The sequence below is a fragment of the Platalea leucorodia genome (assembly GCF_965183815.1).
Source record: "Platalea leucorodia genome assembly, chromosome: 8".
Taxonomy (NCBI): domain Eukaryota; kingdom Metazoa; phylum Chordata; class Aves; order Pelecaniformes; family Threskiornithidae; genus Platalea; species Platalea leucorodia.
In genome coordinates this window covers 21,516,853-21,542,510 of record NC_138830.1, presented here as the reverse complement: position 1 = coordinate 21,542,510, position 25,658 = coordinate 21,516,853, and the positions used below count along the sequence as shown (strand labels likewise).

The following is a 25,658-nucleotide window of genomic DNA, read 5'->3' as shown; positions in this document are numbered from 1 at the left end:
CTCAGTTTCCGCAATCTGTACATCAAGCAATGCTGCAGATCTTTATTTCGACGGGCGAGGAGACGAAGTAAAAAAAGTGCAGTTCTTCAATTAAAGTGCATGGATGAGGTAAACTAATTTCAAGAGTTTTGAGTTTATTCAGTACTGGCTCAGACGGGAACCATCCTGCCGTGCATCTGTTGCATTTGGGTGCGCATTGCTTGAACACTGCTCAAGATCTTGTTCTGGTGCGCGATGGCAGTGATCCCGATCCTTGCCAGGTCACTGTGGAAAGCAAGAGAAGAAGCAGGGGGCTGAGAACCATGGATCAGATGCTGGTGCAGAGAAAAATATTAAGAGTCAATTGCCAGCAACACAGCAAAAGCAAGGCAGATGTAGAGAAATGTTTAATTAAATAAGTGAAGGCATTGTGGAGGCATTTTAAAGTTATCCTCCGTCCAAATGAAAGGCATTCCATTCCTTTAATGAGCGTAATGATATGCAGCACAAAGCAAAAGAAGCCGATTAAATCCAGATTTACCAGTTTTTTTGTTATATCGCTGAGTACTTACTCCTGGTTCATATGCACCACAGCCTCTAGGGTGGTATAGCCAGCAGCTGTGAAGTTATCCTTGTATCGCTCCATTTTAATGGCTTGGAGCCAGTCACCGACAGAAACAACCGCCGAGAACTCAGGGGAGCTGGGATCCAGCAGGGCTGTGCTAGGTCTGGATGCCGAACAGTGAAAGGACAGAGAAATGGTGTCAGCTGGATTATGAATCGCAAACCACAGTTTGGTCTCTGCAACAATTATCCTCAACGATTAGGGACAGTAAGGGCAAGACGTCGTGCCCAGCAAAACTGGAGGCTCTCTGCACAACAACGTAGATCAGTGCAAGAAACTTAACAAAATGCAAAGTAATAGGCCAATTTCTGCCACGAATGAACTTGACCTTAGGTTTCTATTTTTGCTTTCAGATCTAATCTGAAACCACTATGCCGCTTACAATTTCTACCTCAGATGCAACCAAGTTCATAGAAAATGCTTTTACTTCAAAAAACAAAGAAGATGGCAATGCTGGAAGGCATTCAGCCTACTGGGTCTGTATCTCACACGCAGCAATGCAAGACCTTGCCAATCCTGCATATGTCAGACCTTGGCTCAGCAACTATAGAAACACTACTGAAGTATGTGCAAAGGAACTGGGAGCTCACAACCTGCCAGACTGGTTTGGAGGGCGAAATTCAGGGCGGGTTCAGATAAGTCCTGCTTCTAGCCAGGTTCGCAGGCAAGCTCAGTGCATTCAATCAAACTCAGGACAGCAGGGAGTTAATCCCCTCTTTAATCAATCCATTCCTGACCAGCGCGTGTGCCAGAAGTGGCGGGAATCATGCGAGCTTTGATCTTTGTTTGCATTGTGGAATGTGCTTCTCATTTTCCCTTGCACAGATTTGTGAATAATTATTTTTACCAAATTTGCTTCTCTTATTAATAACTCATTTATTATTTCATGTATATTGTAAATTAGTTTCATTAAACAATTATAAATTACTACTATCTATGTACCCAAAACAATTATCACTTAGCAATTTATTTAAAAATGCACATCATCAAAGATTAGGTGTGCAATAGCATAGTTATGTCTTGCCTAAGGCACCGAGTACATGCTGGTAATACTTTGTACAAATCTTTTACTGTACTATCTAACACAAGCCCAATGATGGCAACTTAATTATATACAATTATGCTTCACTTATAAAATCATATAACATATTAATAATGTTATATGCATATTTGAAATTCATATTCCAAAGAGAAGAAATATAAAGATCTATAAATAGCCATGAACATTAAATGACCTTGAATAGGCTATTAACTTTTGTTTTTACATATATATATATATATACACACACACACACACACACACACAAAACAGCCTTGATCAGGCTATTAACTTTTGTAAAATCTATGTATTTTCAAAGCACACCTGTGAATCGGAAAGAAGGCAAAATGGAGGAGTTCATACTGTGATTCTCAAATCAAATTATCACAGCAGATCATATTGTGATTCTCACCATGTAAATTATTTAAGCCTCAAGGGTGGATACATTTTTGCCAGGCTACCAGTGCGATTAGGGCAATCTGGAAGATATGTGGTAATAATGGTCTCACAGGGTTAATAATCCCTCTTCTGATAATGTACATTGTAAGCAAGAGTCACAAAGGGACCTACAAGTTTAAAATGAAAATAGCTTTTTCCAGGATGTTGTTCTGCTGGAGGCTGAATCAGACTCTCTGTTACTCCTTCACTGATTCAAAACACTCAATTTTGTATTGCCCAATGGATATTCTACTGAAAAATATTTTCCTGTTGTCTTCCTCTTGTTTCTTTTCTTTTCAGCTTTTTTCCATATTTGCTGTAAGCAAATTTACCTTACAAAGCAAAGACATTTGAAAAAAATAAAACAAACCTGGTGTAAATTAGTAAAGCTCCTATTACTTCAGCAGTGTTTCACCAGCTTAAGCAAACTGCTGATCTGTCCCAACAAAGATATTTTGGTTTTACCCTACAACTCTGGGAGTTTCCTTCCTACTGCGCTTCTTTCGCACGTACCAGGTATACCATGCTTAGCAAACAAAACAAAACACAAATGTAATGCGGGATCGGTGGAGACATGAAACTGGCTTTCCACAAAATTAAATTCAAATTCACATAAAAATTAATCCACACCTTCCCAATGCCCGCAAGGCGTTGGCTGTAATGCCGTAACGCTCATTTGCAAATCCTACACAAATCTAGGGTTTATAAAACTTGATGATGTACTTTTCCTGCAGAAAACCACATCACTCCTGTTAGCTAGATTGCATTAAGGCTACTCGTTTAAGCCCTTTCACTAGCAGGGAGAGGGAAGAGATGCAGCAAACTTTGTCTTCAAACAGAGCTTGCTTGCATCAGAAATTTTTCAGGACATGCTTAAGACCGTGCTATAAACTGGTCAGTGCTGGTGTGATACAGCTACAGCTCTGCTTGTTCGATTTTCCTTCTCGCAGATCTAGGAGAGTCTGGGGTGCCCGGCGGGGTTCAGCAGTGTGCCAGCACAACCCCTCTACTCTCTTGCCCGGTGCAACATCTGCTGTGCAGTCTGGCTCTGCAGAGGTACAGAACACGCTGCAGTCCCAGTGCAGAGGTTCAGGTGACTTGCAGCTTTGCCTGTCACCTCCACTGTACTCCCTCGTACATCACCATTACAAAAGCACAGCTGACCTGGAGCTCTCACTGCCTGTCCTCTTCAGGCTGTTGGGGTTGCGGATGAGTTTGTCCAGCATGTTGACGATCTGTCCAAATTTAGGCCTGTCACTGCGTTCCTTCTGCCAGCAGTCTAACATCAGCTGATGGAGAGCAATGGGGCAGTCCATCGGGGGTGGCAGCCGATACCCTTCTTCAATGGCTTTAATAACCTATAAATGGCACAATTAGGGATACATTAGAGAACATCAGACACTACTCACATCTACCAGCTGAGTATCATTTATCCTACGGTGATCCAAAGTATGGAAACAAATCCACAATTAAGTGAAACAACATGGAAAATTGCACTCAGACTCAGGCAGTTGGTGGTCTCAGAGCTGTCATTACTCCTCAGCAATTCAAAAATAAAAGGGTCCAGCATCCAAAGCAGACATCAGATACAGCAGGGCAACGTATCACAAAAGAGTACATGGGATACAGAGATGACAAAATAGCCTAGGTTAGAATTAAGCAACTATTCCTGTTGGACAGAGGGTTGGAGAAGCAACAGGTCTACAGCAAACCTTTGATATTTGTCAGTTTTGGGCGCGATATCTTGAAGATGAAACTTTCCCCATCATTTTTGGGGTGCAGCAGATCACCCTCTCCTCCTGGGCTGGCTCATCTCTGTCAGTAACATAGGCCTTGTAGAGAACCTGTTCTCTCACCACTGTATGCTCTGAACCAAGAAATGCAGAAATGGGAACCCTTTTGTGCAGCTTTATCAAGAAAGTTACAGAAGTCCAATGCAGAAGCGTAAGTATGCATTTCATATTTAACAGAAACCAGAAAAACTCACAAGCTGAAGTCATTTCAAACCCTCCAAAAAGGGCTCCAGAGCTCAGTACTCTGATGGCTTCTTAGCTCTCTCAGGAGAACGGGACGTGACCACGACTCAATTCCGATATGACAGGGACATGACCCAGAAGCCTTCAGATCTTAATTAATCGATATGACTTTGCTGGCAGGACTCACCATGAGACTAGAGACTAGGAGTGCACATAGACTGAATTGCGCTAAATTCCCTCATTCTGGTCTTGTCCAATTAGCGGCTAAAATCCACTGGGAGGACAGGGCGGGGGACATGCTTGCGCTATTAGCAGCTATTCAGTGACCACAAGCAAAGTGGCTCTCCCTACTCCAGAAAGTGTGAAGATCCTTTTGATTTCTCTTGATTCAACAGACACTGAGAATAATTTGAAATCCACTGCTGCTTTGTTGTGAAAAGCACTGTTCTCATGACTGTTGAGAAGAAAAAAATGGCATGTCTATGCCATGTGCTAAAAAGAAGATGCAAAGACAGTAATACTGCCTTTCACTGTCCTGTTCAAGCCAGCTTTCTGACGTGGGCTAGCACCACACGTTAGCAATGTATACCAGCCTAATATGCTAGCTCTGCATTTGTTGCACTGAGCTCCACTGTGCTGTGTAGACATGCCTGATATAACTGAGACACATCTGGTGTTTTATTTTCTCGCTAAGTCTTGATGACTTCCTGTTCGCAAAGGAAGGCAAGATTGGGTGCCAGAAGAGACATTTCACATCAGAGGGAAATTAAAATTATATCCCCCGTTTAGATTAAATGCCATCCGCATCTAGACACTCTTTGAAAATGTTTAGCTCTACATAAGAAAGCAGATGACTTGGAAAATGACTTAACCACTCCCATGACCATATATTCAGATTAACGTTTTTCTTTTTCCTTTCTATGTTTGTAAATCCCCTGGGAAAAGAATTATGGATAATCTATGCCTCATTTTCACTGGTTTTGTTTTTTTTTTTTTTTCATTTAATAAAAATTCTATTAGCAAAAGCTCTTATTAGCATTATTATTAAATACTTTTCTGGAATAGCAGCCATTGTGCATGCTCCCTCTTGGAATACACTGAAGTAGTCCAGATGGTACGGTTAAACAGGACATGCATAATTTAAGAATGGTCATTTAGGCAAGCTGCTTTTTAATGTCCTCGGGGGGCAGCTATGCAATTGTCGCAAGGACGCTCTGACTGATAATCAGAATTGGATTTCATATGTGTTGTTTTAGATATCCTACAAGAAATAAAATCATCTGGAAGAATTACAAGCATACTGGGGCTTGAAGAATTAACTACTAATAGGAAGCCCCATTAAATTCAAGTGTTTTTTCTTAAAGACTTTCAATAAAGTTGAGATTTAATATCAACATTCAAATCTTCCCTCTCTTGACAGTATTATGATCTGACAACTTAAATATATTCGTTTCCCTTTCCTCCATTCTTCTTTCTTACTTTAATTGCTTATAGTACTTTTCCTAAAATTAAAAAAAAAAGAAGAAAAAAAGAAAGGAAAAAAGATACATGCACAAGTTAAACCCTAACTTGAGAATCCCCTATTCCCTGACCATAGGCCAGACTTGAAGTATTCAGCGAAGTCTTAGTTCCAGAGAGGTTCCCTGAGAAAACAGGAATCTACCACCCATGATATCCTTTTAAAAACCTTCAGTAAATGTCTTATAACCATATAGCAATTGACACAGAAACACATCAGCAGACATCTAAGGACAAAGATAAAGCCGCAAGGGGAAAAGGAAAGAAAAGGAAGGTCAGTGGGAGACTCACATCTTGATTGGACATATCCCAGTAAGGTCTTTCTCCGTAGGACATCACTTCCCACATGACGATGCCATAGCTCCACACATCACTAGCCGATGTAAATTTACGGTAGGCAATTGCCTCTGGTGCAGTCCACCTGATGGGGATCTTGCCACCCTGTCACAAATAAAAGAAACCACAGGCTAGTGAGCCACTGACCCAGTAATGTGCGTGGCTGACACTGTTCTACACTGCCATTAAAAATACAAAATGGTTTTCTGTATGCAATTCCAGAATCCTTCTTAAAAAGGCATCCACTTTCTCTTTTTCTTGCCATAAAACTGTCAGATCAACCAGGAAGCAATGCTGCCCATCTGTTTTCTTTAGTCACAAGGAGGCAAACCAGTAAATTGTTAAATGTATTTTTATCGGCCCTCTAAGAGATCTCTGCTTACGGCTACAGTGAAGCATGAGAACAAGCCAGGGGTTTTACAAAGTATATATTAGAGATTTAGTTGACAAAACAAATAAGTACATGCTGTTAATTACTATTTCCTTGCTTGCCTGTCTGACCTGTTTGGCCTGTTTCAGAAAAAATGGCATTATAAACATTTTGCTTTTCTAAAAGGTAAAATAAAGAGAGGATAAACCGGGAAGATTTATGAATACTGTGGTGTTTCCCACGGGCAATATCCCAACTCCTACCAGAGACGTGAGATGGCAAATAAGCCTCTGGGCTCTCCCAGTCCCTGTGGGAGGAGTTCAACACCAGAACACGGTACAAGGCTGCTTTTGATACCTGTTGGAGAGAGCTACCTCTTGTTACAATACTTCTTTTTAAACAAATAAAACCGCTTGGGCATCTGATTTGGGCCACTGAGGTCCTGCACTGTTTTAAAAGGAACTCACTCCATCCTGTTTATCTGATTTTGCCTTAGCTGAGTGATCCCAGGCCAGAGATTTCTCCTTTTGTTTATGCTAATATGCAAGGTGTTTTTAATTGAGCTTTTGGTTTCCTGCAGTTCCATCTGGGGAATGACTTAAGCTGAACAAAGGTTTTAGGGTTTTTTCATTTACTTTTATGCTTTTTTGATTAAGTTTATTTTGGTAGGGTTTTTCTCAGCAATCTTCTAGATAGTTTTTATCCATAACTGAGTGCAGCATGTGCATACTTAATGGTTTATTGTTCTACTATCTCTCTCAAGTGTTTAATATGGACTTGTTCCAAAGCCAAGTGAAATCAAAAGGGGTCCTTCTCCTGGCTTCTTTGGCCTTGCATCAGGCCCTTTGTGAATCGGGCTGCAGCAGTATATGCCTTGTGTGGCTATAGGATGCTTTCACTTTAATGAGTTATACGACTAATGGGGAGCAGAACGCACCATTCTCTTAAAAAAGGATGCTTTAAAAATTGCATTCTATTGCATCGTCTCTGGTTATGAAAAAGCTCTATTCCTCCTTTCAGACACAGATGCATAGACATTGTTTATACATGGTTGTCATTCTGAAAATTGCCAGTAAGCTCTTTTTATTTAGCTGCTCGAGTACAGTGGAGTTCATCCAAATTTTCCTGATCCTTCATTACTGATACTAAATGAAGACAATGCACTGTAATGCAAATGTCATTGATTCCCTGTAGTCTACTCTTGAGAGCAAACATAATACTATATCTCCACTCACTAAATTCAAAGGGAAGCTTTTCAGTCATTTCTGTCTTGCCCTTGTGTGTTTGTCTAAACTTCGGTTTCCCTGAATACAGCTTTTCAGACCTCTGCTTCTTCCACTTGCCACCCTTATGAGTGAGAAATACCAAGGCTGGCCAGCATTTAATACTACATGAGTCTATCCTTTCCTGTAATGAACTGTGAATGCATTAAAGGATGAGTGTTGGGATTAAACTGCAAAATCTGAGTGCTGCAAACAAACTCTGCACTAGGGAGAACAGATGGAGAATGGCAGATATTTAAAAACGAAGAAAATAAGCAATTAAAAAAGGAGACTTTATAAACTCTGACTTTTTTTTCTTCATGTGCATGTTAATTACAGAGGTATTGGTACAAAGGCTGGTAATGGTCGGGATGTTGTTTTGTGGCCAGAAGTACTTGCATTAGTACTATTCCACATGCAGCATATTAAAATGGCTTAAGCAAAATTAGTTAACAGTGGGATGCTGAAATATAGATAAAATGGGAAAGAAACAAAAAAATGGGAATGCAGGCCTCACACTTTTCCCAGTCAAAATTATTTAGGTCAAATTTATGACTAGCTTTGTGATGGGCAAAAGTGAATTTTTTTTTTTTTTTGGTGGCCTATTTACACTTGCTGAATCAAACCTCAGTGGGACTAGCCACTTGCAAATAATTATGCTTGTCTGTAGATATCAGAAGGAATAGAAGCCCAAGCTCTAATTTCTGGCATCAGATTCCTGTCACGCACTCTAGCACACTGAAGGAACCAGAGGAATACATGGGTCACATCCTCAGAGAAGAAATACTGATGTAGGCACTGATGTAGCAATAACACTACATCAATTTATACTAGCTATGGAGTCTGGGCCCATGTTTATTTTCAGGTTGTGATATAGGTTTTCACTTGTGACTGAGATTATTTTAAAATGAACCATTGTCACCTCCCACACAGTCAGACAAAACCAATGTGTAGGCAAGAAAATCCACTGGACATTTTCTTTCCCTCCTTACCCGTGTGGTATAAGCTGCTTCAGGGTCATCTTCCAGGACACGGGACATGCCGAAGTCAGACACTTTGCAGACCAAGTTGCTGTTGACTAGTATGTTTCGAGCAGCTAAATCCCGGTGCACATAGCTCATGTCAGACAGATACTTCATTCCTGAGCCAATGCCACGAAGCATCCCCACCAACTGGATGACTGTAAATCTGCCATCGTTCTTCTGCATATGGGGAAAGGAAGAAAATCACAGAGCATTAAGCTAAAAGCTACATTACTGCCATTGCTGAAATTGGCAAAGAGCATATCTCTGGATTCCCATCTTCTCTCAGATGAAATGCAATGTTATTTCCTAACTCTCCTGACTAGTGTCTATAATTCACCAGTAAAGTACAAACCCAGAGGTTCTGTCACAGCTTCCAGTGATGCAGTATCCAGTTTGCAATGAATCTGTTTTTAATGAGTCTATAGCATTGCAATGCTTTCAAAAATGGAGCAAATCAGAACTGTTCCCGTTAAATGTGGGTTATTTAAGACCCTGCTACCTTAAACATTACATTTATTCTATATCCTTCCACTTCACATTTTTTCTGGTTTTTGATAGGAGCAACACCAGAAAACAGAATTTCCCAAGTACAAACATGATTTCTTTAAAAATGCTAAATTTTCAGTATCTTTCTGCAAAAAAGAACCAGAATGAAAACCAGAAAATGTTTCCCAGTATAAAATCTCATTAGCTTATTATGAAGAAATCACCTACCCTGAGGAAGGCATCCAAGGAGCCATTCTCCATGTACTCAGTTATGATCATTACTGGTTTACCTACAGTTCGCAGAAAGAAAAACACAATTCCTTGATGAACACCAATGTTAATGGGATAAAAATGGGTTGCACATGATTTTACTGCCAAGACACCTGGCTTACACAATCTAATTTAATTTGAAAAGCACCGAGCTTATGCCTCAGCTGTGGGGAGCAAGAGAAGAAATATTATAGGACAGAAACATTTAAAGGGCCCCATCTGGAAGGTTAACCCTTTGGTTGACTCATTGACAAGGTCTTTAACTAAAGTGGCTCCTGTTCTCCAAGGAATATATGAATTGATAATTGAGAGCTAAGAAACAAAGGTCTGTTCAAACTTGACAAAAATCTTTAGTGTAATTAAATTGCTCGCAGACTAGAAAGCCTTCCTCTCAAAATGGAATTCGTGAATGCTTTGGTCTCTCTGCCTCTTTCAAAAGATTAACGCTTTAGGCGAGTTAGAAGCTGTCAGCAGCTACAAGGTATTCCAAGACAACTGGATTGAAGAATGCAAAATACAAGCTGTTCCTCTCAACTTTCTCTGTCCCGAATTTGTATCCTGTGTCTCTCGTTGTTTATAAATGAGCCAAAGCCATTTGCCTCACGACGTCAACCACAGGATAAATGATTCAATGAATTGTGTCACATGTGGGGCACAGTGCTTCAGCAGCACTCCGCTTTCCATGCTGCAATACAGAGAGCCAAGCTGGGCAATCTGAAGAGAAATGTAATGTAATGTTAGCGACATGGGGATGCTTTCTAGGCACTCTCCTGCCTAAAACAACAGCAAATACATAAATAATGCTTGATGTTGTCTTTAAAAACTTTACAAAGTCATATGATGCTGAAACTGAAAACATAAGTGTATACAAGTAACACTAATTATTTCACATGCTGGATATTCAGCACCTAGATATTTGCAGAAATGGGTCCAATATCATCTCCATTCTACAAGTGAGCAATGGGAGATGTAGAGAAGTGACTTATCAAAGGTCGAACGGCGAAAGCGCAGTCCCAAGATAAGCACTGTTAAGCCCACCTGAAGTCAAGGGACCACCTGACGCTCAGCACCAGGCTAGCATAGCAACCCTTCCTCTCAGTTCTGCTTTAGCTACATGAACTCTTTAGTTTCTTCCTAAATAAAAGACAGTGTCCCAGAGAAACTCTGCTTTTGTACTTTTGCAGCTCTGAATAAGGGAACATTATGGGGAAAGAAGAGTTCAATGGACACATCACCTAGACTGTAGATAGCTCAATTCTGCCTTGGTATCAGAGGTATCGGAACTACTCAAATTTTCCTTCCTTCTGTCACCATTAAGTATCTGCTCCAGAATAACCAGCTATGAAAATTACCCTACCATGAAATGTTGCAGCATTGAAAGCTCCCCTAATCATGTCTACCTCAGTGCGTTTTTCACCAAGATGCTTTTCTCTTCATTTGTCAGAGATTTCTGTTTTTGAAGAAAACAATATGCTATAAGGACTGACTGTACTGAAAATTTTACATCATTTCACTCAGGCCAACATGCATGTGTGATACATCACTTATTTCACTCATCATTACTTATTATACCTTTTCAGTCCCAACCTATCCTTTGCAGGCCTTTTACTATTCCTGCTTCTCCTTCCCTTCCCAACTGATATAAAAACTCCTACTGTTTTGGTCCCATGCAAACTGGCATGCCTGTGAAATGCCAGTCTGGCAGCTGAACCCTCTCTGATTTGCATGAACGCAGCAGACAAGCAATGGTATTACATAAAGCAAACTGCTCTGGATGAAGGGCTTAGTGACCTTGGCTGAGTACTTGCATCCTTAAGGAAAGGGATGTGATAAAACATCATTCTCCCTCTAATTCACTTTTGCAAGCATTCTTTCGTAGAAAAAGAAAAAACTCCAACCAAATCTGCATATGTCACTGTTTCATTTATCCTTTGCAACTGTGACCGGAACCCTTCCACTGAACAAATACAGCTAAATGAGTTTTAATTAACCTTCCTCAATCAAAAGATACTATGTCAATGTAGAAAGGAAGAAAGGAAGACTCTTTCAGTGCATTAACATGTAATTTCATTACTCAGGCACTTCTTTAGCAGGGGAGGGGGATAGAGAGAGGAGAAGTTATCATCAGTGAGTCAATTATTAAAGTACTTGACTAGCAGCCAATAATGTATTCATGGTTTTTTGCTGCCTCTCTCAACCCCCATCTACACCCCTATTTATCTCACATTTTAATTTTCAGTTTATTAAATGCATGCATTTATCACAGCATTCAGAAAACCTATGGAGAAATTGAGATAAATGTCTTCTTAAGTAGCCCTGTTTACCAAACACACCAGCTCTGAGGTAACCAAGCTGGCTTGCTGTGGAAGCATCGCTTACTGCGAGTCAGGCAATGAAGTGTTCTCGGGTCAGGCTACCACCTCCTCAGTGAAAATTTCAAATCATTTTAATTCAGTGACAACTGCATTATGCAAATGCATACAGTCATTTATAACTGCTAGAGCTGTAATAGCTCAGGGGTTTCTAGCCTCGGTGGGATTTCAACACAGAGATTCCCCTGTTGCCTTTCTTTTGCAGAGGTGCTAGAAAAATCACTGTCTGTAGCAAACACTGTGGCCTGACCACAACACCCCCCTCACCTTTGTTAAAACAACAACAAAAAGAGAAAGAGAAAATCAGACCTGCAAAATTTAAACAGAGTATTATGTTTTAATTTCAGTTTTGAGGGAGGCCCTCAGTAAACGATGCTCAAAATTAGTCCAAACCCCTATTTTCCCTAGCAGAATTTGTCTTGAAAAGCAAACAGCGACACACTGTATGAGCCATTTCCAACAACTGTGAGAGAAGGCAGACTAGGAGAGGAAAACACAAATGAGTAAGGGTAAGATTTCCAGAAACACAAGTGGCAAAGTAAGCATCCAGCTCCCACTGACATTCAAGAGGGAGAGGGTTTTTCAGTGGTATTGATGGCTTTGACAACCCTCTATGGGAGATACTTTGTTCTTCTAGCAATATTTTACTTTTTAACTTTTCATATCTAATTTTAACACCTTACACTATTAATACCCTGCATTCATGTTCATCATGCACACCATCAGCTGCAGAGGGTAACCTTCACAAATTCCACCCTTTAACAGCAGCTCACAAGATCACTCCCTGCTTTCTTTGCTACCCTGATCATGAGCCCCTACATCCAAAGGGTCTTTTAGGATTAGTGATCAGTGCCAGGCTTTGCCAACATGCTACCTAGGGCAGCTGGAGTAGGGACAATAACTACACCATGGCAGTGACACCTTATCAAGTCAGACCCAAGCACGTCGGTCTCACAGGTGTATTTTCAGTTCTAGCCTACAAACAGCATCCAGTGAGCGCTGTCATTCTCTTTCTAAGGCAGGGTTCATGGCACAGTGAATGCTAACAGACTTAAAAAAAACCCAAACCAAACAAACAAAAAGATCAGCCAGGAAAATTCTGCAGAGTGAAATTATCACACCTGTAAATTAGAGAAAACAAATAAGCAAGTTTCACACTAAAATAGCTTACTTCATTTCAAAGGCTTGCTCCTTACATCTGTGCTTTGTACCTTAAACATATGACTCTCTAGTTGTGTTTTGGTATTTTTCCCCCAACCATTTTAAATTCTTTGCTTACCATCTGCTTTTGCCTATCCTGTAACAATCAGCTCACTCTAGCAAAGATGTGAAAGATGCCTGCTTGGCATAGCAAGAAGGGAAAAAAAAAAGCCAACCTCTGCAGTATTAATTCCCCCTACAAAATCTTGTACAAGCTGCCTACAGATAGAGTATCAGTTGAAACCATAAACCCATTTGTAGCTGACAACAAGATTAATGACTTGTCCTGCACTGATTTCCTCCTATTAGCTATCAGTGGATCTGTTCCATCTGTCATTTTACGGGAAAGAGGGTAAAAAGAAAAAAAACCCAGCACACACCACCACAGACTTAATTTCTCAGTGACTTCCAAATTGGCCTTGTCACGAAAATGACCTACTTACATTTAGTAACTACACCTTCCAAGTGGATGATATTGGGGTGGTCAAATTGTCCCATGATGCTGGCCTCGCTCAGGAAGTCTCTCCTTTGTTTATCAGTGTAGCCAGCTTTTAGAGTCTTGATAGCAACACAGATCTCTCTTTTTCCTGGTACTTTGAGACGTCCGCTGCATACTTCACCAAATTCCCCTTAAGGAAAAAGGCAAAAGAATCCATGGTCATGAACATGAAGCACGCATTTGTGTTGTCAAACTGTTATGTCAGTTCATTTGGGGGAACTGCCATACAAAAATCATAGGATCCCATGTTTTCTAAAAGCAAGTTTAAAACTATATTTACAGAAAAAAAATGCAAAAGTTCTGGCACTTACCCACACCAATAACTTTTTCAATCTTTATGCAGGAGGCATCAATTTCTTTGGCAAATTCCCTCACAGCTTGGTTTGGATCCTCATATGTAAAAGGATCCACATATGTTCTAACACCTGCAAGGCAGAAATGTTTTATTTGAAGTCACTGATCTACATGCTGCTGAACACAGAACATATGAGACTGAAGCCTTAATGATATACAACAGCAAAGAGAGTGTACAATAAAAATGTACTGCAAGCCAGGAATGACTGATGAAGGAAGGAAGGACTTAATGCATTTTTCCCCCAATGTGATTTTTTTTTTAATGTAAACATTTAATATTTCCCAATATTGATGTTAAGGAATCGGGCTTTTGCCAATAAATGAGCTTCACAAATCACTGCCATCACTAACAGGCCAATAGCCTGTATAGATAGATAGATCTGTGAGACTAAAACATATCACATTTCCCTTTTGGGAGCCAAGAAATTCCAAGTTCGGGTCCTAGGTTTGGTACCTGGATGACTGAGATGGAACTAACAGCAGGATTCAGTCCCGGAAAAAAGGCAGCAAAGTTCACATTTTCATTCTTGCAGGATTGCCCGTGGCCCATCCAGAAACTGCCTTAGCAGAGCATTGTGGGGAAAAATCATGCTATCACTAGCCAAGAACAGAGGTCTTCCCTGTTACTAAAGTGCATAGTTTTGAAGGAGAATGTGTGCGAGAGGAAACCAGAAACATATTCATCTCAAGAGGAACGTCGTCCCTTACTTCCCTAGCATCAGAACATGGGACATGTTTTATGAACTGAATCAAAAAACCCAAGCACCACTGCCTTTTACCTTGGTTCAAATGCTTCTCCTCATCTGCCTCTTGTTTAGCCTTACTGTACTTACTGCGCCTGTCAGAACAAAAAAGAGCATTACAGTTCAAAATAAGTATCTTTCTTTCAGACAAGCTCAGTCGTCTTGACCTGCTGAGACTTGAGCTGTTTGCACCTGCCACGACCTGTGCTTGGCAGCTCCCCTTCAACAGCTCATGACACAACATACACTTACCAGCGGGGAAGGAGACTCCTCTCCTAAAACTGCTTTAAGTGTTATTGGCATCAACAAAGCATCAAGGGAAACACAAATCTCTGCGTTTGCATCTCGGCATTTAAAGAAAGAGGAGAAAGCTTGCGTTTCAACTACTTTTTCTTCAAACATGTATTTGCAATTCTGTGCAAAAAAGGGCCAAATTGCTTTTTAGCCCTATCATATATGGATTTAAATGCTACAACAGAGGTGTTTTGGTAGATTGATTTTCAAACATAATTAGGCAAATGCCAGTACCAACACACTTATCTAACTGCAAATTTAAAACTGGAAACAGTCTATTAACACAGAAATCAGGATGGCAGAAAAAAAACCCAAAACAACTGACCATCAAAAATGCAGATCCCAAGGATTTTGTTTATTCTTTTAATCACTGTATAATTGAAGGGGGCAAAGAACTCCTGATGGCAGAGCTCCTCTACTAACCCTCTGAGTTCGATTACTATTTCTACACCTGCACACATGATACTGTATCCAGTTATGTATTTAATTAGTTCAGCTTTAAACCTCAATGGATAAGAGGCATTAAGAAAAGTTAATACAAGAGTTTAGTCTGTTAGGGAAGCTATTGAGGAGTCAGCTCAGCCAAATGTATACTGGGATCTGAAGTTCCTCAGCATCTAATGCTATGTAGATGCAGAGATTTGATTTGGGCTTTTACCCATTATTCACTGAAAGTTCAGAACCAGGCATAAGAACAGACATTGCCAAAGAGAAGGGCTTATTGTTGCTTACTCCTCAGTTTGCCTGTTCCTATGGAGGCCCAAGTCTCCCAGCATGTCAGACCCAGGTTAGCTAACTGGCAAGAGTCTGGGCTGGTGTGGAGAAGAGGGAGGGCAGAAGGAGAAACCAAGCCTGGAGAACAGGAGGTGAGACTGGCACTGCCTGCGATGTGCAACCCACTGCCTGGAGTGGGGCAGGAGATGACCAGGCAGCCCGGGACACTGGGGTGAGACTGGTTACAAGGCCGAAAACAGTGAATGGGTAGAGGAGGAAAACGGGCGTGGGTGAGAGAAAGACCTGTCAGGAGATGTGAGTTAAAGGGGGTCAAAAACTCACAGATAATAGGAAGAAAACACGTGACTGAGAGCCCCGCTTGCAGCAAATCTTCCTGAGTCTCAGCATTCCCCTCCCGTCAGCAAAACCCTTCTGCCCATTAGCAAAAAGCATCTCACTTCCCACTCTGCGCCTGGCCTGCGGGGAATGGCAGCTTCCCATCACTGTCAGCTGAAAGGCCATTTCCCAGCCTTTGTCTTTGCTGTCCTTTAGTCCTGGGTGTTAAACACATTAGGCCAATAATAAAAACCATAAATTAACCATGAAACAGACGGAAAAAAAAATCCTGTTTGACATGTGAAGACTATCTGATCTTTGAACCAAGCCTCACAGCTCCCAACAACATCAACAGGACTTGTGTTCAGACATAAAAAGCAGGTACACATCCAACCATAAACGGTTGGGAGCTTCTTTTCTTGATGAAAGTCAATTAAACGCAAATGACTCCAAATCACAAGGAGAGCATTATTAAAAACCACACTGGATCCAAACATCAATTTAAACCATTTATTTGCCTGAGGACTTACGGCACCGGTATAGCAGAGCTGAGTTAAATAAAAGGACTATGTTCTGCTCCCAGTCACTGAACTGAGTAAGAAGGAAGAGGCCGCACAAATCTCACCCAGTGCCATATGGGACCAAGTCAGCTAAGGGGACTGCAGAGATGGTTTCAGGTATTATACAGCTTCTCTCATAGGAAAGAAAAAAGGAAGGAAAAAAAAAAGATTCTGCATTTTAAGCAGGACCTCTTCAAATTCATTTTATTAATGTTCAGGCACAGATGGGAAATATGAAACACAAAACACACTTTGCATGAAAGCACTTTAAGTATGAAAAAATGCTCTTTACCTTATTTTTAAAAAGTACAAGCAGCCTAACAATGGATTAAAAAAATAACCTTCCCCCACTAAAACCCAAAGACATGCAAAAAGCAAAGGGAAACAAAGGGATTACTGTTCAAGCAATATAATTGTAGCTTATTAACTTTAAATAATACCTTCCAACCTAACCGCCTACTTCCACTTCTCCCTGTGTCACCGGTTGACCTCTCCGGCTTGGCCGGGGGCAGGACACTCCTGCCCGCCACTGTCCCCGAGAGCAGGCCGGGAGCCTGCGCCCGGGGCACGCGGGGCTGGAGCTGCCTCTCGGGGCACCTCACCTGAGCGGCAGAAGGAAGCCTTTGTCGCAGATTTGAACCCCGTAATTACAGGGATTTTGGCGGTGGTGATTAAATAGCCGGCATTCAGGAAAAGAACACAGAAGCCTTCAGAAACCGCGGGGGTCAGAGACACAGGCAGGTCTACAGGTGGGGGCTGGCGATGCAGGGCAGGTAACAACGGAGGGCATTAGCGGGCACTGAGGCGAAACAGCAGGGACCCTGCACCACGCCGCTGCTCCCACCTCCTCCTCCCCAGAGAAGAGAGGGGCCGGGGGTGCCGCAGCGCTCAGGCACCAGGCTGGCGGGGCGTGCTGACCCAGCACCACCAGCAACGGTGGGCAAACACGTTCCGCTGTTTACGGAGCAGAAGATAAATCCGTCTATCAATCCGAAGAATTTCTGACAGAAACTTTCAGATGACCAGAGGGTTCTGTAGGGTCACCTTACTCCACTCAAGCCCTTTTAGAAAGTGGCTATTTCTGTTTTACACTTTCCAAATCCCCTTACAACTCTATTTGAGATATTCTAATTTCATTCAGTGTTCCTGCAGGGCAGGGTTTAGAAACACCCACGCTACCTCCTGCACTCTGCTCTAGAGATATGCTCATCTTAACCTCAGTAAGTTTAAACTAACATTTAGGCAGATTAGTTCTCATGTTAACACAAATGCTGCGGTCGCAGGACAGAACCAAACAGCTTGAGCTGCCTGAAGGCGAAGTCCTTTGACAAATTCTGTTGTAAAGATGAATTTTGGGATTTGAGCAATGACTTGAAAAACGTAATGCTAAATTAGTAGTAATAACCCAGGGTTCAAAACTGGGCACTTACAGCATATGCCCAGTTCCCACATTTGGCTCATGGATGCAGAGGGGCCATGTCTGCAGGCCAAAGCACAGTTTTGTTTGTACAAATATGATTTTTAGGTCATGGCTAGATTATAAAACCTCCTCATGGGGACTGTATGGACAGAAAAGCTTTTTCTCATCTGAAGTCATTTTGGAACAAAGTATAATTATTTTGCTATTAACTTCTGCTGGCGTACGAACATCATGAAATATCCCCAAAGCCCACACCTCTAAATGACATTGGTAAAGTGGTTAAAACCGTTAGAGTAATAGTGAATATTAAAGTAGATTCTGTTTATTGAGAGCTACTTCCAGCTACTAGAGAGCTGTGTATTGAGGAAGGCTATTAATTAAGCAAGGCACCATGAATTAGTATGCACAGAGCAGTTTCACTGTCCTAGTATTTCATTCATCTTGCTACGCCTTTCCCCTTCCACGGCCTCTCTGAGACCTACCAGTGCAGAGCTACGGGACATCTCTGAACCCATGGCCACCAGGACAGTTAGATCTCCGTTCCCACTAGTGCTTGGACCAGCCTTTTGTCCCTACTGTCCACCTGCTCTCTCTTCTCTTTATCCGAGTTGAGCACTTGCAGGCAGAGATAACTGAACAGACAGCCTGAGCGGTGAGAAGACCTGCCTGAGCGCGCACCCACATCAGCCAGTCTGTCAGCTACCTGGCTCCAGGCAGCCTTTCCTCTGACAGCTTTATGGCCGATACTAAAGAGAATCAATATGAGGGCAAGGGGTTGACATTTCATTTTCTAAAAAGTGATCCATTGAGGGCCAATCACCAAGCAGTGTTTATCAGCCTTGGGAAGCGACTTTTTTTTATAGGGGAGGAGGGGAAGGAATCATCTCAAAGCAGCTCGACAGGCTCAATTCTCCAAGGTGGCGACTCATAATTAGAAATCCAATGTATCCTGCTATCAATCCTGCCTTAAATAATAAAGTGATCAATAAAAGCGGAGGGGAGATTAAGTCATCAAGCTCAGTGATGCTATTTTCTGTTGCAATGGCTTTTAATAAACCTATCTCTCTGCATTACATTTTCATACGTTCTGCTCTTCTTTCTTCTTGCCAGCATGGAGGCTTTGAGTTGAACACCCACAGAAAGCTATAACAATGCTTGTCTGCTTTCCAGATATTGCAATCATAGTGACTTAACTGCTCTTTGAGATAAGTAAGAGAGCAAATCAAGAGGAATTTGTGCACATTTATGGGTGATGCCATTAAACTGATCAACAGAGACTGACAAAACGTGCATCCCTCAGATACCAGGCTTCAGATGCAGTAATGATACATCCAGTTTTATCTCAGAATTACACTGAAGGAAAATCATGCTGACCTTTTTAAATGAGACTGAACACAAAGATGAAGACAGAAACACTCACACTGTGTTTCTGCTACACTGTCGTCCCATTCGCAGGATTGTTCCTGATGCCTGGGTTGAATTTGGGAGAATGAACAAGTACTTGGTAGAAGATTATGGTCCTGCTTTGATGAAAGAACCATCGATCCAGTCTGCTCTGTCACTGCATATGACGCTGAATGACTGTGGCTTCTGTTTTACAGTCATGTCCACTTCCATTGGAAGGACTAACCCAAAAGACTAATGCAGACTTAACACAAAAATCACAAGCATAGTGGTCTGATGGCTTCGTTCACAACAGTGCAGTTGTTTATTCCCTGTCTATCAGGAGTCAGTCCAAGAAAATCTACTGTACCCACACCCATTAAACTTAACTTCAAATTACACTAACCACAAATCTCTAGCTGGCTTGCTTCTCAATGCCAGTTATTGGAATCAGCTTTGCATTTGAAGGGCAAATAGAGCTGGAACTATTGCCATTACATCACATGCTGCTTGGTACTAATGTTGAGAAGATCAAAGCTACATGGGAGAAGGCTTGTAATGCAAATGCACTGTTTATGATGCTAATCAAAGAATTTAGCTTTGTTTGGAGGAGACAAAAAGCTCCCTCATGAAAGAGAGAGGGGGAGAGAGAAGCTTAAGTTCTTACCTCCTGCTGATGACAAAGGCTGCAATGAGAATGACCACAAGAACAACACTGCCAGCCACTGAAACAAGAAGCACTGTGGGATTGGTACCATCGCCAATGATGGGGGAAGGAACTGGAAACAGAAAAGGGAGCATTAGTGTCAGACACCCTCAAAAAATCAACCTAGGTAGCACTCAATGAGGCTTTCTGGCTTGTGAAGGCAGTTTAGAGTAGCACTCAAATCTACTTTCAGGCCTTTATTATATAGTCATTTGACACAATTTTCCAACAGGGCCCTAATTAGCTGAAGACATGATGTTTGATAATGATTTGGGGAACTTCAGCTCACTGGGAACAAGGACTCCCTCTCCTTCTTCCCTTCAGAGGGTATAATGGCTATTTTTTTTGCCTTTCTAATTGCTTTCCACTCTTTCCTCCTCCTTTTTCTCTCAGTGGGGCCAGATGATCACTCCCCAACTGACACAAAGAGAACAAGTTATTTTAAAATGTCTTCCCTCTTCCTGCTGGATTGATTATTTTCAGCTGTTAACATCCTGAAGGATGTTGCCACTAACTGGCATGACCTTAAATTGATTTAAACAGACCTGTACGTTCAAAATAAAATAGGCTTGGTCACATTGCCTTCCTGCCACCAAAAAGCAAACATTCTGGGGACTAAATTTGAATGTTTCCTTGAGCAAAGTGAAAAGCTCTACTGACAACATAATTCAAACATTCTGTCTTTATATGACTATCTAAGGAAACGTGTAAATATGTGAGCTGAGATAGGACACCTTACTGATCTATGTCAATAGCTTGCAAAGGGGAGTAACAGGGTTCTGTTCTCCTGCAAATGAGATATTCCAAAAACATGAGCAAACATCTGCATTTACAGTAAACAACACAGAAGAACATTTTCCCTGAACAGATACACCACAGTCCAAGCAACGAATGGGAAACTCCCAACACATGGCTCAGTTACATTTGCACTCTTTGCTCAAGGAAAAGAAAAAGAAATCAGTGGGCATGTCATTACCTGTGTTAGTTGTGAACTCAAATGGTCCACTGAAGTCTCCATATCCTGCTGCTGTCCTGGCCCGCACGTGAAATACATATGAAGTCAGGGGGTTCAAGCCTTTGATGTCAGTATTCCTGGAGGCTGTCTTTACAATGCGATAGCTGCGCTCGTTTTGGTCCTAACAACAAAAGAACACAGTGGTGATCAAGTAAAAATGTCTCGATGCACCGTGAACCGTGGAACCCCACTTCCTTGCCAAAACTGTCATGATGAAAGAAGATGAGTAACAACGATGGAATTCTCAAAATACATCCCAAGGGCTCCTGCTGTCAGCCTTGCTCAATACCCCTAGCACTGCGTGCTGCATGGAGCTCTGAGCAAGCCAAAAAAGGATGATGAGGCGGTAGGTATGATGCTCATATATCACTGATTATTTAAGAAATCACACAACTAAATCCTTTGGAAAATAGCCAAGCCTTCAAATAGGATCCTCTTGATGAACAAGCAACATTTTACTCACACATGCTGGCACTTTCTTTTTCTTCCTACCAGCCAGAAGCCATATTAAAAAAAAAAAGATGAAAATATTTTAAGAAAGAAAAGACTTAGAAAATGTCTTCCAGAAAGTCCAATCTTAAAAATTGTTCTATTTCTGCCTGGAAAATCCATCAGAAAATGTAATAATCTAGCTTCCCTGCAAATCAGATGCCTTTTTATGTATGTGTTAGGGAAGCAAATAAGTGATTATCTTTATAAAAAAAATTTAGAAGTATGCATGTGTGCATGAGAGAGAGCGCACACAAGCAAGAGCAGGTAATTGTTCATTTTTGCAGAGAACCTTCAAAGAAAATAGCTCTTTTCATAGTTCCACACTTGAGAAGTTATTTGTGGGAATAACATCTCCCTCTAACTTGGAAAGTATGAAGAATGTAATTTTCTTTCCTTATTCTCTATTAAAAGCCCACACTATCACTCTAAGCAGAAGCTATTGGCAAACAGATATTATTATTATTATTGTGTTATATACTTCATTATTATACTTCTGTCTATGAAGTAAAGCTAATGTCTCACTTCTGCCCAACATTATTGATTCTCATTATGAATATGCTTGCTACAAAAGCTCAGTTCCTAGGTAGGAAAAAATAACAAAATAAACTCATACTATACAGCTGGAACAGCCTATGAGTCTTATTCTTTCAAGCAACCGTTCAAGTGCATGAAATATTTAATTGGATTTTATTAAACTGAATCTATTTGGTTTCAAATGATGGAATCCTATCTGGAAATAAACCATAATGGAATGAAGCAAAAAGTTCTCCCCAGACCCAAACAAAACTCCTTGCTTGTCCATTTTTGAATGGTACCTTTTCATAGTATTTGACTTCGTACTCCAGGATGACTCCATTTGGCCTGTCAGGTTCCAGCCAAGCCAACGCAACACTGTGCCTTGTTATCTCTTTAGCCTGGATCAAAGCAATTGGGGATGGAGCTGCCAGAAGAAAAAAAACATTATAAGCAATACTTTAGTTTTCATGAGGAACGTATATTTTTAATCATAGCTTTCACGACATGAGCACTTTCAGAAATTGTGTTTTTCTTGCAGGGGGGAGGTTAGAAGCATTAAATATTTTTGCTGTTTTATCTAATAAAATTGCATTTAAACCTCTCTAATAAAGCTTGTTCTTGGATTCTGGGCAATACTAGATAGGTGGGTTTTGAAGTAACAATACAGTTGTCTAAAAACTGCAATGTTCATGACGCCCAGGTACAAACCTCCATAAGAGGCTAAGGTACTAAAGGATTTTTGTCCTTTGTTAGGCACAGTGCATAGACTTGCACTTTTGTTTTGGTCCACAGTGATTCTCTCCTTCCGTCTCCTAAAATTAACTGACGTTACTTCGTAAGATATTTGCTTTACAGGAACTATGAAATTCCTGAGGGACCAATCTAGTTTTCTCTAAAGCTGAGAAAATATTGCCACTGAATTAAGTAAGACCAGAATAAAGCTGAATACATATGAATTTGGACCCTCCCATGAAAACCATGAAACTTGTATTTCAAGAGTCTGAGCCAACTTGTGCTTCCTAACTTGCCCTGCTTACGCCCAAGTCCGTGAGCAGTCCCTGGGGAATGAGGAAGCTCAGCGCCTGAGGGCCAGATTCTGGCTTTGATAGCTCCTTCCCAGCCAGAAGATATCAGAGATTGGTCCACTGTGTACCACACTGGCATCATCTGACCCTGTCCCATGTGGCGCTATATTGATGCGATGAATAGAAAAAGCAGCATTACACTATCAAGGGTAAGGGCTGCGCAATTTTTGGAAAAACTCTACCTAGCAACAAGCTAAACTCAAAGATCCTTTAAACTGTATCTGTGTGCAGTAATAAGGGCTGCAATGAAGAAGATAATGGAAAACATCTCATTGTGCACCCTACACTTTCAATAGAGCCCCTGCTAATGCTGAAGTTCAGGTTTTTGACTGGCTGGAGGACAATGCATTCTCCCTTTGACTGTGATAGCAGCAGATTCATGGCTGCGCTGGGGGAACGGGTTTTCTGAAGATTTATGAACCCGGCTGCCCCTTTCTTGCTGTTGTGTTGCTGTGTGGTCACGTCTCTAGCCAGCTGTTATCAAGTTCTTTTGATGCTGACAATAGCTGGTATAAATGGCGGAGTCTCCAGGGATAAAAAGGGACATTCATGAAATTTTTAATCTTATCTAACAAAGCTGTCCTGTATAACCAGAGATTAGAGGTCTTCCTAAATTGAATATATTTTTTCTTTTGTCCCCTGAAGCTGTAGCCATCTTGCTCTTCTTTTCGCCCTTTCCCTTTCTTTTTGTTTCTTTTTCTACCCTTAATGTTGGGATGACGATCCATGAAAATGTTGGAGAGTAAAAAGTATCCTTGAAACATGTATCCTTGAAAACTACCAAGAAAGACAAATAAATAAAACAGTCACAATAAATGAAAGGAAAATTGAATGTTGAAAGCCTCAAACCTACTTGACCATATCAGACAGTTCTGATGGAAGTGAAAATAACCAGTAGGCGCCGCACAGTCACAAAAGGGTGTCTCCTCTTGATGTGAAACCATCAGGGAGCTGCTTCCCGATTTACTGTTTGACAGTTTGGCATCTCTGTTAGAAATGCCTCCAGAACCTTTCTCTCTTTTTTTTGTCTGTCTCTCACATGCAAAGGCAAATACTGGATGACAGAGGAGACTATAAACACAGCCAACAGGGAGGATCCAGGTGTGCTCCATCAAGTTATATCTGTGGCATGACTGAGAACCTGCATAATAACCTCACAGTTCCTCAACAAGAGAATCGGGCTTTTTCTTCTTCCCCTTTGCAGTAAGAATACTGCTCAGCTACTAAATTAGAAATCAGATTTGTGACCCTAAAACACACACACACACACACACGACATTACTGATAAACCAATCGGAGAGAAATCTGCTTAGTTAATCACTGCCTCATGCAGGGCAGACAGGCAATTCTTTTTACTGAGAATCTGTCACTTATGCTGATCTGACCTCAAGAATCGTAGAGAGAAAGTTCACTTTCTTTCCTTTATCCTCTTTTTAACCTCCTTGGTTTCCCATTTCACTTTTGCAGGCATTTATATTGGAATTTAGTGAGTCTTTCAATATTGGGCTGGTAAGTGCTGTATGAAAACGCATTTCTTCTCTGTTGTAAAATGGCTATTTGCAGCAGAAAAATATATATTAACTGTCCCTTCTTGTGAAAGATGCTTAGCTTTATATAGTTTAACAAGTGCTTTCTCATGTCTCTCAAAAAAGGACAGCTGATCTTAGGCACTACACCATACTGGAATAAACAACCTGCTCCTGGCCTCCAGGACACAGAGAGGACTTGTACATTAATTCCTTTATTACTTCTTACAATTACTTCTTACAATTACAATACAATGGCCCTATTTACTCCTTCCTGTCCTCTATATGCAAATACATACTACTTAACTTTTAATCTCTTCTTTTGTCCTGTATTCTGCAGATGAGCAATTGGTTTCTGCGTTTGTTTTGACTGTACATCCTGCCTCTCCATATGCATTACAGAAATCCTAAGAGTGCTGAAGTCCAGCTACAGGGTGAAGTACCAGAATTGCAAGAGGCTGTCCAGGAGCTCTTTGACATCTCTGCAGCAGAGACCTATAGCGGTCTATGCAATACGACGGTGATCTGCAACTCTGTGGACCTTGAGGAACTGGGCTCAGTAACCACAGGGAATACTATAGTTATCCCACTGCATGGATAAAAATCCTCCATTACCAGTTCTCTCTTATTTCTGCAAATAGCCCTACGAATCAGGTTTATTTGTTTCCTTGTTTTCCAGGATCCACCAGAGGACCTGAGTAGTTGAAATACTGGGCTTCTGGAAGAACAACAGGTCGGGGTCTCCTTGGACATATATTACCAAAAGGGCGTAAGAGTCCAGTCAGTAGCGTCCAGGACAAAGAGGACATCACCACTGCCAGCTCATCATGGCAATCCAGGCAGCAGTCACAGCCTTCTGGGTGAGCTTCTGCAAAATATTTACATTCTTTGTTCTTCTCCCTTTTGCCTTTAAATTGCCTCTTAGGGATGATGTGAAGATAAACATGTAACAGGTTGTAAAATGATGCTTTGATCATGAGCAGAATAAAAGGCAGAATCTTCTCCTATATGTGCGTGGGCTAAGTGTTCATTATATACACACATTCTTACACAAAATATACTGAGGACAGCTTGACCAAAAAGAATAATGTACAAAATTAAGATGTTCACAGTAAGATC

General features: G+C 41.2%; 1 protein-coding gene across 1 annotated transcript in view; it reads right to left on the bottom strand.

The window, feature by feature from the left end:
* Positions 1-149: 149 nt before the first annotated feature.
* Positions 150-25,658, bottom strand: part of EPHA4 (EPH receptor A4) — a gene marked incomplete at both ends in the record, with an annotated part of 101,248 nt that continues 75,739 nt past the window's right edge. Inside the window, 12 exons of the mRNA XM_082319569.1 lie at positions 150-264; positions 552-707; positions 3,246-3,439; positions 5,867-6,016; positions 8,536-8,745; positions 9,283-9,344; positions 13,340-13,525; positions 13,707-13,820; positions 14,529-14,587; positions 19,867-19,978; positions 20,882-21,041; positions 22,228-22,352. Coding sequence (XP_082175695.1) covers positions 150-264; positions 552-707; positions 3,246-3,439; positions 5,867-6,016; positions 8,536-8,745; positions 9,283-9,344; positions 13,340-13,525; positions 13,707-13,820; positions 14,529-14,587; positions 19,867-19,978; positions 20,882-21,041; positions 22,228-22,352 — 1,643 coding nt within the window. The remainder of the gene's footprint in view (positions 265-551; positions 708-3,245; positions 3,440-5,866; positions 6,017-8,535; positions 8,746-9,282; positions 9,345-13,339; positions 13,526-13,706; positions 13,821-14,528; positions 14,588-19,866; positions 19,979-20,881; positions 21,042-22,227; positions 22,353-25,658) is intronic.